This window comes from Solanum lycopersicum, chromosome 3 (genome assembly GCF_036512215.1).
Source record: "Solanum lycopersicum chromosome 3, SLM_r2.1".
Classification (NCBI taxonomy): domain Eukaryota; kingdom Viridiplantae; phylum Streptophyta; class Magnoliopsida; order Solanales; family Solanaceae; genus Solanum; species Solanum lycopersicum.
This window is the reverse complement of record NC_090802.1, coordinates 58070315-58088962: the sequence shown is the minus strand read 5'-3', so window position 1 is coordinate 58088962 and position 18648 is coordinate 58070315. Positions and strand designations below refer to the sequence as shown.

Genomic DNA, 18648 nt, shown 5'->3' with positions numbered 1-18648 from the left:
ATAGAAAAGGGCAAAATATGAAGAAAAAAATTCCAAATATTTATTTGGAATTTTGAATAATTTCATTATTACGAACAATTTAAAAAATTTAAAGAATTACTTAATATGAAATAAAGAAAGTATTAATTTTTAAATATTTTTATTATAAACTAAAATTAAATGGATGGAATACTTTATAAAATTATATGAATTTTATAAGTAGTATATGAAATTAGAGGAGGCACTATAATAGTCAACCTAGGGACAGAAAAGCAGCACAACTACCCTAGATTTCTGGCACTTATGTACAACTTCTAATTTTGTTACTGTTTTTAACTAGTCAATCCTTTTGTGTTAATAATTTATGTCACGATTATAATGACAGAGTTAGAAATTTTAATGAAGAGGTTTAAAATTTAAAAAATAAATATATGAACTAGTGAAAGGATATTTAATATTTATTATATATATCTACAAAATAATTTTAATTTGATATAAATAATAATATTTTTTTGCCGGCCTATTAGGGTTCAAAAATTACATGTCAAACTAAAAACATATAGTACAATTATTTATTTCGAACATATATATATTTGAAACTTCAGACACTAACAAATCAATTTATAACACGTATATACATACTTACATAAGTAATATGTCAAATTTCAAATAACTTTTTTAACTTTAAACTCAATTTTTTGCAATTCCATCTAAAATGGCTAAACTCAACCCAAAAAAACAAACTTATATAAATATGTTATATGAAGGAAATATTTACTATTATTTATAATAATAACATTTTTCACTTGGACACTTATAATATAATTATAATATAATACATAGTACAGAAAATAATTTACAAAAAGTATACAATACGAATTTTATTGATGGATAATACATTTATCACACATTTTAATACATTATGTTAATTTCTTTTCAAACAAGCATAACATATCTTGAAACACTTTATAATCCATCTATATTGCATGCATAATATTGCTAACATATTACTATAATCGATAATAAATAAAAAATATTATTAAATTAATAATTATTTTTTAAAAAGTAGTCACTCGAGTAATTTCTTCGAGAAGAAAATGTATAAACACAAATGGGAAACTTACACAAATATACTATATTAAGAAATATTTACCACTTATAGCAATAACATTATTTTTCACTTGATCACTTCTAATACATTCGTAATACCATTTTAATATATATTACAAAGAATAATTTATTATTCACATATAATACAAGTTTTATTGATGATCAATATATTTATCACATATTTTAATATACTTATAATACAATGTGTCAATTTCATATAAAACAAACATAATATATTTTTAAAAATAGTTATAATACATATTTATTGCATATATAATTCACTTTTAATACATATTACCAATTTAATATAATATTGCTATAAATAATAATAAATTAAAAGTATCGCTAAAATCACTAATTTTCAATCTAAAGTAATTTTCCAACTTGGCCCATAATTTTTGTTGACTTATGCCCATCTCTACTTATTGGGTCCCAAAATTCAAGACGAGCCCATTAGCCCTTTTGGGCTGTATTTTATTTTGGGCCCCTGTCATCCCGGGTTGAACCCGGACGCAGTTATCCTGCCCGTTTCGTCTGTAACTCCTCCTTGAATGTGCCGGAGCTGAAATAGAGAACTACAAGCACAACTAAATTGTTGAAGAAGATGTCTATGGTTCTGAATTGTGTTGCTGCATCACCTTCTTGTGCCACTGTTAGTTAATTTCATTGTTACTTGTCCATTGTACTGTAACTGTTACTGTTAGTTCCGTGACTGAAATTCATTTTTCTGTCCAGAGGAAATGGAAACCTGCTGTGCTTGGGAAACAGTTACCTTCTGGAACATCACCATTTTCAGTATCAGCTAAGACTTATGGAAAGTTTCGCGTCAATGCGTTTTTCTTCAATCCCATACAGGAACCCATTCTCAAAGAAGCTCTCAAGGTAATTTCCTTAAACCTGTAGATCTAGCTAGTTACTCCCACCGCTTCAATTTTTGTTTGTATGATTTGACACAAAATTTAAGAAAGTAAAAAAGACTTTTTGAAATTTGTGATCTTAAATTAAATATACGTAGAATGTACCAAAATATTTTTTAATCTTATAGTGTTAAATATGTCACGTGACATTTAGGAATTAAGGAGTTGTCAAAAGAAGAAATAAGCAAAGATGCGAAGGAAAGTAAGACAAACAAATTAAAACAGAGGGAGTATTGTTTGAATCTTTCCAGACAATTAATTTTTCCCGGTGAGTGGTGTTAGCTCAATGTTTTGGGTGCCAGGGATGAGTTGGAGGAAGAGTGTTCCTACTGTTAATATCTTCTGTAATCAAAATATGGGAGCTCATCCTGGCCAGTTAGCTTTATGTAATTCTTAATGGAACACAGAAGAATGAACCATCCAAGCCTCCTCTTGGGTATCAAAATTATTCTTAGTGAGCTGCTCAACGAATGTTCATTTCTACTTGAAACTTCACAGTATCATGGTTGTTTTACTTTTGTTACATAGTTCTCCAATCTAGCAGTATTTGACATGGTGTAGTATGTGGTTGCTTCCAAGATGAGGTATATGCTGATGAGCTAGTGTATTGCTTAGCTCCTTTGGACAACAAAGAAACATAAGGCTTGGTGTGCTTGGTTACTGGATTGAAGTCCTTGCTAGTGAAGTGCTTGGTTACTGCACTAAAATGATTGGTTGTACTACTAGTCTTTCAATTATTAATCAGCTGCCAGACCTAGGGAATGAAAGTGAATAGGTGATGCAACCGACTAAGATTAGAGTTGGCGTTGAAGGAGTGTGTAAGAACTCCTATTTGGTTTACTATACATCAGCTTTGGCACATAGAAGATGATGAATGTCCCATTTTTTTCTTTAAGAAGCTATAGATTTTGGCGATGAGCCTCCTGCAGTTAGAGACTGTGGATAGTTAACTTTATGATGGAAATTTAACCTAGTTCATTTAGTTAAAGGGAAGCTAGTGCATTAAGCTCCCGCTATGGGCTGGCTCCAGAAAAGGACTGACCACATTAGTGCTATTGTACGCACTCTTACATTAATTTCTGCAACAAACATTTACATGGCTTGAACCAATGATCCCCATTTAGTGGTAAGTAAGAGCTATTCAATTTTATGTTGGAGATTCCCTTGGAAAAAGCTGAAAGAGTAACTCATATGCTTTTGGGCATGGAGCACTGAAGTGTAGCATGTAATTATTGCCAATTTGAAAAAAGGCATTAGTAGCAGAAGAAATACTTAAACAAAACTACTAATCAAATAACTCAAAAAAGAATTTGAGATATTTAAAAGTTCTAGAAGCCCTCTCCAACGGTGACATTTTTTAAGAGTTATGCCCTTGTAACTTTACTGAACAGTTCTACACTGCCTTATAACTAAATTGTCTGATGTCACTGTAGTAAAGTTCATGCCTGTGGCATCACTGTTAAGTTTTTGCGTTCTTCTCATAGTTAGAAGGTTCAGTATTATTCAATTTCAGTAGCTTATCGATATAAGTAAATTTTGCATCATATGATATCACAGCAAATAATGTGAATTGTCATTTTACTTGGTCACTTAAACATGGTAGCAAACAACCACATCTCCCAGGACTGTTCAAGAAATATAAATTACCCGTCTTTTTTCTTTTGAACAAATTTGAATCTAGTGGATCACTATTCTAATAATTAAAATTTAATAGGACTATGTAGTGGAAGAATAACTAGAGTGGTGAACAAAGTTGAGTCAACTTTGTAAAAATCGTCTCTTTGGAGGAAATGTATCATTCGGAGGCTTAGATTATTTCTACGCGATCATTGTGGGACTAAACAGCTTGTTCGCAAGTTGAATTTACTGTCATTTTCCAACGCCAAAATTAGTTGCACAAATCCATGTATGAACTCTTTCACGGAAGGATGCTAGGGAAAGCTGGACAATATGATGTTTCGAAAAATAAAAAATAAAAAGTAGATTATGCATTAAGATGTGATGCTTTAAATTTATGCCTGTTTAGACGTCACGGATGATGATCAGGTCTCTAATTACTTGGAAAAACTCTCTGTTATAACACTTTATCGAGCTCTCTCGTGATGTGACTTTCTCTCCAAAATATGCAGGAGCCTGTTGCCTTTGCAGGAGGGATGTTTGCTGGGCTTCTAAGACTTGATTTGAATGACGATCCTCTGAAGGAATGGGTTTCTAGAACAGTTGAGGCCTCAGGAGTTACAGCTAAAGAAATTGAGGCTGGTGATGATCAAGCAGAGGACACCCCACAACAGATAGAAATTGAATGAGTTTTCTTATCTGTCTTCCTGTGTTGCCACTGCCCTTGTAAAAATACAATAATTGTGGTATAACATATAACTTGTATGGTGGAGAAAAACCCTATAATGTGTACTCTTTTAAGGAAATCGAAAAATCTACATGAAACATGAGCATACCCTTATATTGGTTTTGAGTATTTTGTACGCATTGGGTAAATTTGATAGGTAATTAGTACTTAGTAGATACAAATTCAGAATGCAAATTTGACGGGTTCAATTACCAATATCGAGATTATGAATTTAGAATTTTAGATTAATTGTTTTTTTTTGGTTGAAGTTTAGGAAGTTTTCAAATATTGAATCTTTGTTTCGTGTCGAAAAAACGAAATATTCGGGTGCATAATCTGCATCACATCTGGGTAAAGAAAAAAATCATAATATTCCAAACTAGTATTTAGTTGAAGTGTGGTAATATTTTGGAGGCAAGCATAAATGTCATTTTTCTTTTCTGAAACAGAGCAGAATGGGACTGACTAAACGCTCGTGATCTAATTTCCTAAAGAATTTATCAAAATTGTAATGAATGTTCTGTCATTTATGCATTATTTTTATAAAACCCGATATACTAAAAAAATAGGACTTTAAATCTATGTCAAATGTATCAAAATATCTTTTATTATTATAGTTTTAAACATTTCACATAAAAATTTAAAGTTAAAATGTTGTCAAAAGAAAAAGAGAACATTTTTTTTAAATAGAATAAAAATAAAATGAGGTTATTCTTTTTTAAACGAACAAATATAATTTTTTAAAAGTAAAATCGATGTGCAAATAAGAACGAACTGAAATATCTCGATTCTTGCGCTATTACTTGTCTAGTGAATTGTGGACTTGTGCTATTATAATTGAATGACATAAGACAACTTGTCCGACAAACCCAAATTCGGGTCTTTCTCATATATATATATATATATATATATATATGAGACTCTTCAATACCACAGCTAAAAATAAATTCTGAATTTGATTAATAGTTAAAAGATTAACTAATAATTATTTTTTTTATCCAAATCATAAAAAGAGTTCACTCATTTCCTTATAGGACACTCTTTACACATGCTCTATATGTTGGTAGCTGGTAAATCAAAATGTAAGTATTGTAATAGGCTTTGACATATAATGCAATTATCAAAATGTAAGTATTGTAATAGGGTTTGACAAATAATGCAATTATCAAAATGTTAATTATTGTATTAGGGTTTGACAAATAATGCAATTATCAAAATGTAAGTATTGTGATAGGGTTTGACAAATAATGCAATTATCAAAATGTTGATTATAGTAATAGGGTTTGACAAATAATGCAATTATCAAAATGTTAAGTGTTGTAATATGGTTTGACAAATAATGCAATTTCTTTAAAGTTCCGATGAAAACAAGATACGATGGACCAATCTCAATAACAGGTGGCTAGCTAGCTATCACTAAACGCGAAGCCATGATATGACAAGTAATATTTTAATATTAATAAAGCAAATGTATAAACAGATAAGCTTTTTTCCTATTGAATCTGAATTTGTTTCTTTAGACACTGTTGGATAATGTGGAATCAGATTTTATGAGGGATATTAATAGATGAAATATATGTTATTCCGGGACTCATTAGCCCAATTGATAGTGAAAATATTTGAGAATAATTTACTTCAAGTCATTGAATACATTAAAAAACAAATGAGATTAACACACAATTTATCTTCATTCATTTAATCATAATCATTACAATATAAACACAATTGAAGTAATAACATTCAAAATGAACAAATTATGGTGATTCAATAATTTAATAGAAAAATAACATAGCTGGAGTAACTGAAAGGAAAAATTCAAGAAATTTAAAGATTTATCTATAGATTTGACCTATTAATTATTTTTTAAAAAACTTTATATTTTAAATATAAAATTATCTTTAATCAAAATATTATTTTTAATATAAATCTAAATTAATTGAATTTGTAAAATAAAAAATTCACAAGTGGGCAGCTGGTTAAAGGTAAAAACAGAAAAAAGACAGGGAGTTCTGAAGTGTCATCACGTACATAGAACCATACTCAGCCCATTAAACAAAATCAGGCTTAGCTGTTCCTGTGAAACTAATCTCATGTGGGCCTCTCCTTCCCCACATTTTCCAACGTTATCTTTATTGTTTTCTATCATTGTTACTTCCTCCGGTTCATATTATTTTTAACGGTGAAGTCATTTTATTATTAGGCGAAAAGTTATATTATATATATATATGTTGTTTACATATTTTTTGAATGTATATAATATATGTTAAATTTCTTTTAACTACTTCATATATCTATTTTTGCAAATTTTAATTTTTTTATAAAAAATTATAACTTCACCACTGATTATTTTGCTTCAGTAATAAGATTAGATTTCATTTCACAAGTACAATTTTTTTTAAAAAAAATTATTTATTTATATTTGTAAAACTAAATAATTATAGAAAAGGAGTAATAATTAAAATAAGAGAAAGGATTATACGTCAAAGGCAAGTAACATGGAATGGAGTTAATATATGTTACCAATGGGGTATTACATTTTTATTATTATTTTAATTTCATTATATTGTTATCATTACATAATAATACAAAATTCATTTTTTATGTAGCTGCTAGGTACTGAATTAGTGATGGTCGCATGTTTTTATTTTACTTTTATTTATTATTTAATAACATGATTTTATATTCTGCTCTATTTATTAATTTATTCTTTAGATTGATAATATTTATTTATATAGTATTGACTTGACATAATTTTAAAAAAATATAAATAGAATAACAATTTTATTATATTTAATGATGTATATATGAATTTTAAAAAATAATAACAATATTTCTAGAAGAAGAGATAAATTTAATTACACATGAGTAAGTTATAGCGTTGATTTGGACTAGTTTTAGATTTAGACTAATTTTAAGTTGAAAGAGGTCTTGAATCCAATTCAACTTAACCATAAATTTAAGCATAAATATGATATATTTTGCAAAAAAATTTGATTGGTGTTTGACCCCCCAACTTCAAACTAACAACACATCAAAATATAATTCTGGTCAAATGGTGTCATTTCATTTCTTCTAAATCGATTTAGGCATAGTATTAATAAAATGTTTTGAAGTAGTGTCACTTAGACATTTATTCCCTCGACGTGGTTTTCTAACTATATCAATTTTTGAATATAATGAATTTAATATCTCGATAAATGCATTGAAAAATATCTATGATATTGAATAAGTAAAATACATATTTTATTTATAATATATTGAATAAATAAAAATAGACAGTATAAAAGGAGAAGATCGTATCATTTTTTCAATATTCGTTTATATTAAGCGATGAAATTAGTAAAAATAGACAAGATAAACAAAGTATGTAGTGTAGTGAACGAGATTGCATAACTCTTAATTAAATATCTTAAATTTAAATACTAAATTAAAAAATCTTTAGATGAATGATTTCTCTTTAAATAAAATTTTATGTGACATAAATTTAAATTAATCGATTTCTAATTAAGAATAAAATAAAATAAAATTGAACAATAGAAATGTGAAGAGAATTTGGACAATTTTGATACTTTGCCAACAGTATTCGAGCAGTTAACTTTTCATTCAGAATGCAATGCTTCTTTCCCGCCAACCGAACACCATGCTGACATCAACACGTTTTCTCATTTAATCACCTCACCTTCCTTTGATATTACATATTTTACCTTTTAATAATATATGTTGAAGCATAATGAAAATAATTAGTATAATATTAAATAATAAAAATAAAATAAAAAATAAAAAATTATCTTTTAGAATATGAATGAGTAAATATAAATGCACAAAGTACCAACTTTCGTTAAAACTTTTGGAGTTGGTACTTACAATTAAAATATAAATATTTTTATGTGAAAAGTTATAAAATTTATAATTATTGCTATATATATAAAATTTTATATCGTCATATTTCTTTATAATTGCTCCTTATATTTTATTTTGTTTAATTATTATAAACAAAAGTATGTAAAATTAGAAAGAGTATAAAGATAAAAAAGATTACCATAAATATCATTATAGCTTTAGAGAAATAAATACAACATGAAGAATAATTCTTTCTTAGGTGAAATATATTAATGATTGTTGTAATAAAGTTTGACTCCATACTGTAATAAGAGCTTCCTTCAATGACATTAAGAGAATTTAGTGGGCAAAATGACGGTTAATTTATTAAACCATCATTAAGGGGATTGTACATTGTGCATACAAGATTGTACAAATGATTAATTGAAAAAATATCCTATACTGTTGCAGTTAAGAAAGTTAAACGCGGAGCTTTAAATAAGTGCGCCCACACACTTATATAAATGGGATTTAAGCTACTTTCTGCCGCATCTCATCTCCCATTGCTTTACTCCGGCAACTTCTCCGGTGAATAACACCGGTAAACGGCCAATGCCAACTCTCGTCGGAATCTGAATAGTGATTTAAGCAGCTTAGCTAGCTAACTTTTGCCTCTGCAATGAACACAATGAGTTGTTTGTCCTCTAATTTCAAGTTCGTTTTCCTTGCCTCGACTGTGATATGGATGACGGTAATGTCGTCGTCGTTAGCAGCAGTAGATGCTTCCAATGTTACTACTATTGGTACTGATAGTGTGACTTACGATCGACGCTCGTTGATTATTAACGGCCAGAGGAAGCTGCTCATCTCCGCTTCCATTCACTATCCTCGCAGTGTCCCTGCCGTGAGTCTACTGTGACTGCACTACTGTTATTTTTGAGTTAATTACTTGCCTGATTAATGCAGACTTATTGTTGTTCTAGTTTTCAATTTCTGTGTTTTGTAATTGCTCTAATGGTGTGGGAATTGATAGATGTGGCCTGGTCTGGTTCGATTGGCGAAGGAAGGAGGAGTGGATGTTATTGAAACGTATGTTTTCTGGAACGGTCACGAACCTTCTCCGGGCAATGTAAGACTAGTTCAGTTTAAAATTGAAGCTTTCTTAGTGAATCGTCAAATTTGGAACTGATATTTTTGTTCTTTCTTGCGAGAACTTGTTAGTATTACTTTGGAGGAAGGTTTGATCTAGTCAAATTTTGTAAGATCATTCAGCAGGCTGGAATGTATATGATTCTTCGGATTGGACCATTTGTAGCTGCAGAATGGAACTTTGGGTATGTTTTGACACATATATGTTGATCTCTAGATTCCACTTAATTAAGTAGCAAGCACTCCTGCTGAAGAGGTTCATACTACCAAGTAAATAGTGGACTTTCCAGGCACTGCATACCAACATTTGTGAAATTTTAGTAACTCTGTTAGCAGGATTTTTTTCTCTCTGTCAAATACTAAAGAGCAGGAAAGAAATCCTAAGAAATTATTAATCATGCAGTGGACTTCCTGTGTGGTTGCATTATGTGCCAGGTACCACCTTTCGGACTGATAGTGAACCATTTAAGGTTAGCCTATAACAGAATCAACTCTTGAATGTCGACTCTATGAAGCCAAATTTGCATTATTTTTATAAAAGGATTCCTTTTGATCAATCTGCTTCTTGGTATTTCAGTATCACATGCAGAAGTTCATGACATATACAGTGAACTTAATGAAGAGAGAGAGGCTTTTTGCATCTCAAGGAGGTCCAATCATCTTGTCACAGGCAAGTTAGGAATCTGAAAGTTAATTTTAGGCATCATTGATTTTGCTCCTCACAATATCTTAATTTAAGTTTCAATCCTTTAGATTCATAAATGTAGCTTTATTTTATCCTAGAAACATTCATGTAGTTTGTTGGTTCACCTTCTAATCTTTTTGCTTCCAAAACATTGATAACTGGATTTACCGACTGTCAAGAATTATTAGGAAACATAGTAGACATGCAACTGCAGATCCTCTTAACTCATCAAGCATTTATAGTTATCTTGTAACTTTCTAGTGGAACTTTTAAGAAAGTTATGCAACTGCAGGATGACTCTTTTGCAATTTGTTTTAGGCCTTTGATGAGATTATGTTTGTCGTCCTTCCTTTTGCCACTGCATCTTGTTGATGAAGGTTTTCACTTGCTTAAAATCTTTTGTTGCAGGTAGAAAATGAGTACGGCTACTATGAAAATGCATATGGAGAAGGAGGGAAAAGGTATGCCTTATGGGCTGCTAAAATGGCCCTTTCTCAAAATACTGGTGTACCTTGGATAATGTGCCAGCAGTATGATGCTCCTGATCCTGTGGTGAGAACTTGTTTCCGTGCTCTAGGATGGGCCTTTTTTACTCTTTCCAGTTCATGTTAGGTTTTGCCGAATAAGTTTTGATGCTTCATGTCCATGCATTTATCTAACAGAGTCCAGAGAAGCTTTTATCCAGCTATTGTAGATTTAGGGTGTCTAAATGAATATTTCATTATTGGGACAGGACAAATACGTTTGCTTGTCAAGTTCACACTTTCTTGTAATCTAGTGTGAGATTACATTTTCTTTGCTTCTGATCTTAGTCATCCACACACTCCAAAGACAGAGTGGTTGTGCGAGAGTTGGCGGCAGCAACAATAAATGTATTAATAAAAGATAACTGTATAGCCCCAAGTTTTTTTTTGCAATTAAACACTTATTCACCTACTTTTTGAGTAAGCTTGAATTGTTATTGTTTAAGCAGCTTCTGGCCATAAGTAAATTGAGAGGCTATCATGCTGTTTTTGGAAATTCTGGTTCAACTCAGATCATCAATACTTGTTTTTCCTTTGCAGATTGACACATGCAATTCATTTTACTGCGACCAATTTAAACCAATCTCTCCAAACAAGCCCAAAATTTGGACAGAGAACTGGCCGGGATGGTACAATTTCACATTCTCTATTTCTCTGTTTTGAATTTATAAGATAACAGGCATTTATGTTTTCTTTAACAGGATGTGTGTTTACATTTATTGTGCCATTAAAATTTTGCTCATCTTTTCATTTCTGAGACTACCATCTCATTCAATATTTTCCATTCAAAAGATGTGTTTTTCAATAATATTTGGAGAAAAAGCATCTTGTTGATGAGTTCTTGGCCTATCTGAGAGGCAGTGATGAAGTTTAGTCAACGCTGAAATTAAAAAGAACATAAATTTATCAGGTTCAAGACATTTGGGGCCAGAGATCCTCACAGGCCTGCAGAAGATGTTGCTTATTCCGTGGCTCGTTTTTTCCAAAAAGGAGGAAGCGTGCAGAATTATTACATGGTATCCTATTATTTTTTGTAACCTATCATCAGCCATAAGTAAATCATTTTCTTATTTTAGTTTGATATAATCTTATACAAGTTGTTACCAACATCCTGTTAAGGGATTTTCCGTTCTTACCTTTTCACATTAACTTTTTTTCTTCATAGTACCATGGTGGGACGAACTTTGGCAGGACAGCAGGTGGCCCTTTCATTACCACAAGTTATGACTATGATGCCCCAATTGACGAATATGGTTAGCCTATCTGTCTCTGTTGCTAAAAGAATTAGCTGTGCATGTTACATATATTGCTTAGAAAACACAAGTTCTGTTTAATTGAAACACAGTATCAATCTTGTGTAATATGGCTTCCAGGTTTACCAAGGTTTCCAAAATGGGGTCACCTTAAAGAACTTCATAAAGTCATAAAATCGTGTGAGCATGCTCTGCTGAACAATGATCCAACTCTTCTTTCATTAGGTCCTCTACAAGAGGTAACTTCCCTTCCATTTAGATTTTTATTTTCATCAGCTCCTTCATTTGCATCTATTTCTGTCCCGTGTATGTTTTTCTATTAGTAGAATTCAAAATTAATGCATAGTGCCTTTCACAAGCTACAAGAAATGGTTGAATTGTTACTTCATTAAGTCTTCGCACACGCTTCACGCTCTCAATTCTGGGGCTGATAGCTTTTTGTGATTATTGCTGAACTATGTTCATCAGAATCTAAGTGCAAGAACAGGCACTTGGAAATTCTGCTCCAAAATGTTTCAGAGACCCCTTTTAATTTATTTTTTATGAAGTATACCAAAATAAAAGATGATACCCCAATAGTTCTGGATTTGAATAGGCAGCAAAACCATCTGAACTAACATTTTCATTCCCAGATTGACTTGGAGTGACTTTTCCTCTGATGGTAGTGTCTAGAGTATGACCTTTTCTTTTTTATCCTCTTTCACACGCATGTGTATTGAACTAAGGACCATGATACAAGTGGCAGTGGGTTGTAATTGTTTTTTCTATGATAAGACTAACTGTTTTGCACTCTAACTGAATCGGTTCTTTATTCATTGGTTCTTCAGGCTGATGTTTATGAAGATGCTTCAGGCGCTTGTGCTGCCTTTCTCGCGAATATGGATGACAAAAATGACAAGGTGGTACAGTTCCGACATGTATCATACCACTTGCCAGCATGGTCTGTTAGCATTTTGCCAGACTGCAAAAATGTAGCGTTCAACACAGCAAAGGTAAAGTGTCTTTTTTAAACAAATAGTATCAGTTAAAAGAGGTGCTGATTATGATTATTTGTCTCTGAAATATTGGAGAAGTAAATCATTATTTAAAATTGTATCTTTACAAGGCTTCAATTGTCAACACCTTTAAATAGCTATTGTCACCTTGAGGTTCCCTATTTATCTTATCATCGTAAACAAAGAATAGATAAATGAACTTGGAACAGAGTTTAATGACACAGTTAATGCTAATTTTTCACAGTGGCCCTAAGGCCTCTTCTGCAGTCACTGAAAAATACTAACTTGCTGACATGATATTATTTTCTGAAAAAAGAGAGACCTTTCAAGGTTATTGTTCAGAGAGAACACCCCCACATTAAAATAATTGTGCTAGGTCAAAATAAAACAAATGAATTTAGAGGCTTTTCTAATAACATATTATAACCTAGTGAATCTAGCCAGAAGTTTAAAATTAATATTTTAGTTTTAAGATAAAGCACATTTCAGAATGCATTAACTTGCTTCACAATACAATCTATGCCTTGTTTAATTCCTTCTGTGTGCAGGTTGGATGTCAAACTTCTATTGTCAATATGGCACCCATAGATTTGCATCCCACCGCAAGTTCACCAAAGAGAGACATCAAGTCTCTTCAGTGGGAAGTCTTCAAGGAAACAGCTGGAGTATGGGGAGTTGCTGATTTCACTAAAAACGGATTTGTAGATCACATTAACACCACAAAAGATGCTACAGACTACCTCTGGTACACAACAAGGTTGGTCTCACTCTCGGTTGATAGCATTACCATCATTTTACCTGAGCACGTGCATATGACCAGTATTAAATACCTTGTCTACATGGATGAACCACATCAATATGAGTGGATTGATGCCACTTTCCTCTTTCTTTGGTTTCCAAAACACATAATCACTAGCAATTTCTCAATCATACATTTTTTACATTAGGAGCATTCAATTTTTTCCATAACCAATCGGATGAAAGGTGATAATGAACTTTCACGAGAAAGAAAGAAGCTAGTTCACTTTCTACAGAAATCGTGACATTGCCTTTTGAAATCGTTTTTCTTGTCTATAAACACGAACTCATAACTTTTTATTGTTGGCAGTATTTTTGTTCATGCAGAGGAGGATTTCCTAAGAAACAGAGGCACTGCAATGCTTTTCGTTGAATCAAAGGGTCATGCTATGCATGTCTTCATCAATAAAAAGCTTCAAGGTCTGTATTTATATGCCTTACTTCAATGCTAGGGAAACCCCTTTTTATATAAATTTCTTTTGCTTAGAATTGGAAGTATATCCCTTTTTGTATAAAGCGAACGTGTCCCTTGAGTAATTTTGTTTACTTGTGCATATTTCTCTATAGCCAGTGCATCTGGAAATGGCACAGTGCCACAGTTCAAGTTTGGAACTCCTATTGCTCTAAAGGCAGGGAAGAATGAAATTGCCTTGTTAAGCATGACTGTGGGCCTACAAGTAAGTGACTACAACTTTCTTCATCTAAAGTAATCATCAAATCACAGAGCAGTAGTTACTGCTCTGCTCCAGATTATGTGAGAGTTACAAACTAACCATTTTTCACAAAATTAGGAAAATCACGATTGATATGACGTGCACATATGAAATTTATTGTAGCTAGTACTATCCATGCAGAATATGTGCCTATCATATGCTAGAGAGTAGAGACGTGGAGGTTAAAGCAAAAACACATTACTGAGCTTATTGCTTTACTTCTAGATTTTGTGAGAGAAAGGACCTAACCATTTGTCAAAAAAGAAAATTAGTGGTCAGAAAGAATGTTATGTGTATATGAAGTAAACAATAGTTACTATTATCTAAGAAGAAATAAGCACCAAAATGAGTAATAAGGGACTTGTTTTTAATTATTTTAAGATAAGGATAGACTTATTTAGTTCTTATACTCCCTCTGTCCCTATCCCAGTTTGTCTGGGTGAGATTATTAAGGTAAGAGTTGCAGTTTCATTGTATTGAAATGGAAGTGGGTCCAAATGTCTAGAGAAACTTGACGTTTGAAGAATTGTACTTTTATTATCATAAGTTTGTCTAGCACTTTTTATGATATAATACTGAAGAGTATAGAGCTTTCAGTATGAATTTCTATTTATAAGAAAGTGGACAATTTTGAACAACCCAAGATACAAATAAGACGGTCACTTTGGATTTGGTGTATTTGTTAGATCCAGAGTTGTGTATTCATCATGTTTCCATTTATTATTGTTCCTTATTTGCATCATCTATTAGTTCCTATGTTCGTAATATGAAGATTCATAATGCAAAGAACAAAATTTCAACATTTTCTTTGGTGGGGGAGTTACAAAAGAAATCTCCAAAAGAAAGCAGAAATTATTTATCTATGATGATAAGTGATACTCTGCAATTCTTGCAAAAAAAAGATAGATAACTAATGCATTTTGGATCTCTGCAAAAGTTCACACAGTACTAATCTAACTGCAGTTAAATGTTTTGGGATGTTAAAAGAGACTAATACTCTTCAAATATTGCATAGCTCTTATTTATTCCAAGGCTAGCCTTATTCCAAATGCTTTTCCTTAGACTAACAGTACTTCGTTTTCTCTTTGAAGACAGCTGGAGCGTTTTATGAATGGATTGGAGCTGGTCCAACAAGTGTCAAAGTTGCAGGGTTCAAGACTGGGACTATGGACTTGACTGCGTCTGCTTGGACCTATAAGGTATTGCATTTTCCTTCAGTTAAGTTTGCACTCCAGCTTGCATCATTGTCAATCTAGGAAGCATGTATTCCTCTTTTTAAAGGTGTGTCACAGAATTGAAACTATTGGACATCCTCTTCCAATATTTGGGAAAATCCCTTTATTAATCATGGTAAGGTAATGACATTGTTAAAGTGGGCACTTGTGCTATTACCTCTTTTTTCTTTTAAGAGGAGAAGAGATTTAGGCTGAAGATCATGGAATGTATATGGAAGAAAGGACTCATTACTTCTATTTAGCTGTATTTCATTTTGTACATTAATAGCATGAACCTAAAAGGCAGTGATACTGCACAAAAGAACCAAATGATAATGTAAGCAAAGAAATATATCTATAAGTATAATACCTCATTCCTCAACAAACACCTTCTTCTCAGATCTTAGACTGTTCTATTGGCAATGGAGTCTGATGTGAACGTCAAAGCTTTGATTGTAGGACAATGTAGCCTTATCCCAGATTGGATACATATGTAGACTTTTTTTCTTAAGATGCTTAAATCTCACCTGCCAACAATTTAGGATACTGTTCTTGAGTGAGATGAGATCTAACATATACCTAGACAAAAAGACAGAACTCTTTGGTTTAGTAAATATCTGGAAAAACTTTCCTTTATTGTCCCTCACGTGCAGACCTGATCTTTTTCATGGGCCAAACACATGGAAATTCTTTTTTTTTTATTTGTGTGGCAGTGAGATTTGATCTCAGAACCTCTCCCTGCTCTAATATCATGTTGAAGTGTGTGACCATCTCATTAAAAGCATAAGCTGAGAGAGAGCACATTTTTATTATTTAATTGTATTCTCAACAAGTTAGAGAGGCCTTAGGTTTGTGATTTCTTCTTCTTATTTATATGAGGCCCACAAGTTGTTAGTCTTGTGCAATGTTTCATTGCCCTACTCAAATTTTCTCCCCATATTGTGCTTCGTATTTAAAAATCTCGATGTTGCTCATTTACAGTTCAGTACCCCAAAACCAATAAATGTTGTTCCAAAAGGTTTCATTCACTACTGTGTTTTGTTTGAAATATTGGGAACCTTGATTGCTCACTTTAACTGTTAATATTTTACATCTAGATTGGATTGCAAGGAGAACATTTGAGGATACAGAAGTCATATAACTTGAAGAGTAAAATTTGGGCACCAACTTCGCAGCCACCAAAGCAACAGCCCCTCACATGGTATAAGGTAAGAAGGAAACAATGCCACCCGAACATTGAGCCTGTTTTGTAGTTGCTTCTGAAGTTGTTTTACGCTTTCCAACTTTCTCATTACCGCTGGTCCTTTTCTGCTTTTCCAGGCAGTAGTAGATGCGCCTCCTGGTAATGAACCTGTTGCACTTGATATGATTCATATGGGAAAAGGAATGGCTTGGTTGAATGGACAAGAAATTGGCAGATATTGGCCGAGGAGAACTTCTAAATATGAGAATTGTGTTACTCAATGTGACTACAGAGGCAAATTTAACCCTGATAAGTGTGTCACTGGCTGTGGACAACCTACACAGAGATGGTAAGACCAAATGTTTGCCTAAACAGTATCAGTACTTCAGTAGTATACACGTTTTCAGACTTCGTCCATAGACCATAATATATTTTTTGCATGAATTCCCGAGAAAAAAAACTCCTATTTATTTTTTAAGTAGCATTTCTTTGTTGTATTTCTAAGAATTTTAAAACTCCTATATACTTTTTAATGGGTCATTTCTTTGTTTCCAGTTATGGATTAAAGACCAGTAGTGTTCGAAGTAGTATCATCAGTTTGCAACCTTAATGCTAGTTTTTGTTGTTTTCTCTTTTTTATATACATCCATATTTTAAAGTAGAATTTCTCTTATTTTGCTTGTTAATTAGGTATCATGTGCCACGATCTTGGTTCAAGCCATCAGGAAATGTCTTAATTATCTTTGAGGAAATAGGTGGAGATCCCTCTCAAATTAGATTCTCAATGCGAAAGGTTTCTGGAGCTTGTGGTCATCTTTCAGTGGACCATCCATCCTTTGATGTTGAAAATCTGCAAGGAAGTGAAATTGAGAACGACAAAAACAGGCCAACTCTAAGTTTGAAATGCCCCACAAATACTAATATTTCCTCTGTCAAATTTGCCAGCTTTGGAAATCCTAATGGTACATGTGGCTCCTACATGCTAGGAGACTGCCACGATCAGAATTCTGCAGCACTGGTCGAAAAGGTAACATAATATCTGACAAGCCCCTCTGCATGATTCATTAATTTTCTCGGTTGAACAAAGGCCTTGAGCGATTAACTGTACCAGAAAGCGACTCACTAGCTTATGTTGACTGAGTTATTTCTAAGCTCAACTAGCATGTGACCAACTACTTCTTCTCTTCTGTAATAACCTGAGGTTGCTATTTACTGTTTTGCAGGTTTGCCTGAACCAAAATGAGTGTGCATTAGAAATGTCCAGCGCAAACTTTAACATGCAATTGTGTCCAAGTACAGTAAAGAAACTTGCAGTTGAAGTGAATTGCAGCTGAGTGTCATTGCCCAAAATGAATGACATATTCTAATTTATATAGTTTGCTACGGAGATGCTCATTCTTAAACCTTTCTTATATAGCAGAAAAATCTGCTATTCCTTCTTTCGTCTATGATTTGAAGTTTAAGATATGAGTACTGATGTCTTATTAAGCATCACCAGATAACCTTGGATATTCATGTTTGAAAGACTAAGTATTCATATTTATTCAGTCGAGATGCAAGATTTATTTGTGAATTGTGACATTCAAAATTAAACAAAAACCACTTTAATGAGAAGAAATTATGTGTTTCTTTATGGAATTGTTGATGTCAGAATATATATCAGTGCATGTATTTTCCTTCTAAGAATAAGGTACGTTGGACGTGTTTCTAACTATTATTATGACGCCTACCAAATTTGTATTAAAATCATACATCATGAAAGAAATTTACTAGATGGCAGTAGGCTGTCGTTGGATATCTCAAGTTCCCAGATAAATATAGTAATAGGATAAAGCTGTAAGCAATTCTTTCAAATAGGCATGTGACTATTATGTTTAGACTTTTCAGTTTAGATGTGATTATTATTATTAATTTATCATTATTATCATAAATCATAAGCAGCACTTGTGGCCACACCATAATTAT

General features: G+C 32.3%; 2 protein-coding genes across 3 annotated transcripts; both read left to right on the top strand.

Moving 5' to 3' along the window:
* The first annotated feature begins 1475 nt into the window (after positions 1-1475).
* LOC101252850 (UPF0426 protein At1g28150, chloroplastic) lies at positions 1476-4448 on the top strand. The gene is made up of 3 exons (XM_004234275.5): positions 1476-1741; positions 1825-1971; positions 4136-4448. The coding sequence occupies exons 1-3, from the start codon at positions 1694-1696 to the stop codon at positions 4310-4312; spliced, it is 372 nt and encodes a 123-aa protein (XP_004234323.1). The 5' UTR covers positions 1476-1693; the 3' UTR covers positions 4313-4448.
* Positions 4449-8695: 4247 nt separating this feature from the next.
* On the top strand, positions 8696-18321 carry TBG7 (beta-galactosidase). 2 transcript variants are annotated; one of them, XM_069294834.1, is made up of 19 exons: positions 8696-9073; positions 9203-9298; positions 9391-9503; positions 9722-9788; positions 9896-9992; positions 10416-10555; positions 11068-11156; positions 11438-11543; positions 11693-11780; positions 11901-12019; positions 12608-12772; positions 13324-13532; positions 13884-13993; positions 14141-14250; positions 15378-15485; positions 16598-16708; positions 16821-17032; positions 17374-17710; positions 17907-18321. In XM_069294834.1, exons 1-19 carry the CDS (start codon positions 8849-8851, stop codon positions 18015-18017), a joined length of 2613 nt encoding a protein of 870 aa, XP_069150935.1. In that variant the 5' UTR covers positions 8696-8848; the 3' UTR covers positions 18018-18321. The 2 variants fall into 2 exon arrangements, with proteins under 2 accessions (XP_069150935.1, NP_001234307.2); NM_001247378.2 differs by having other exon boundaries at positions 8720-9073; positions 9896-9988; positions 10412-10555; positions 17907-18310.
* Positions 18322-18648: the final 327 nt, after the last annotated feature.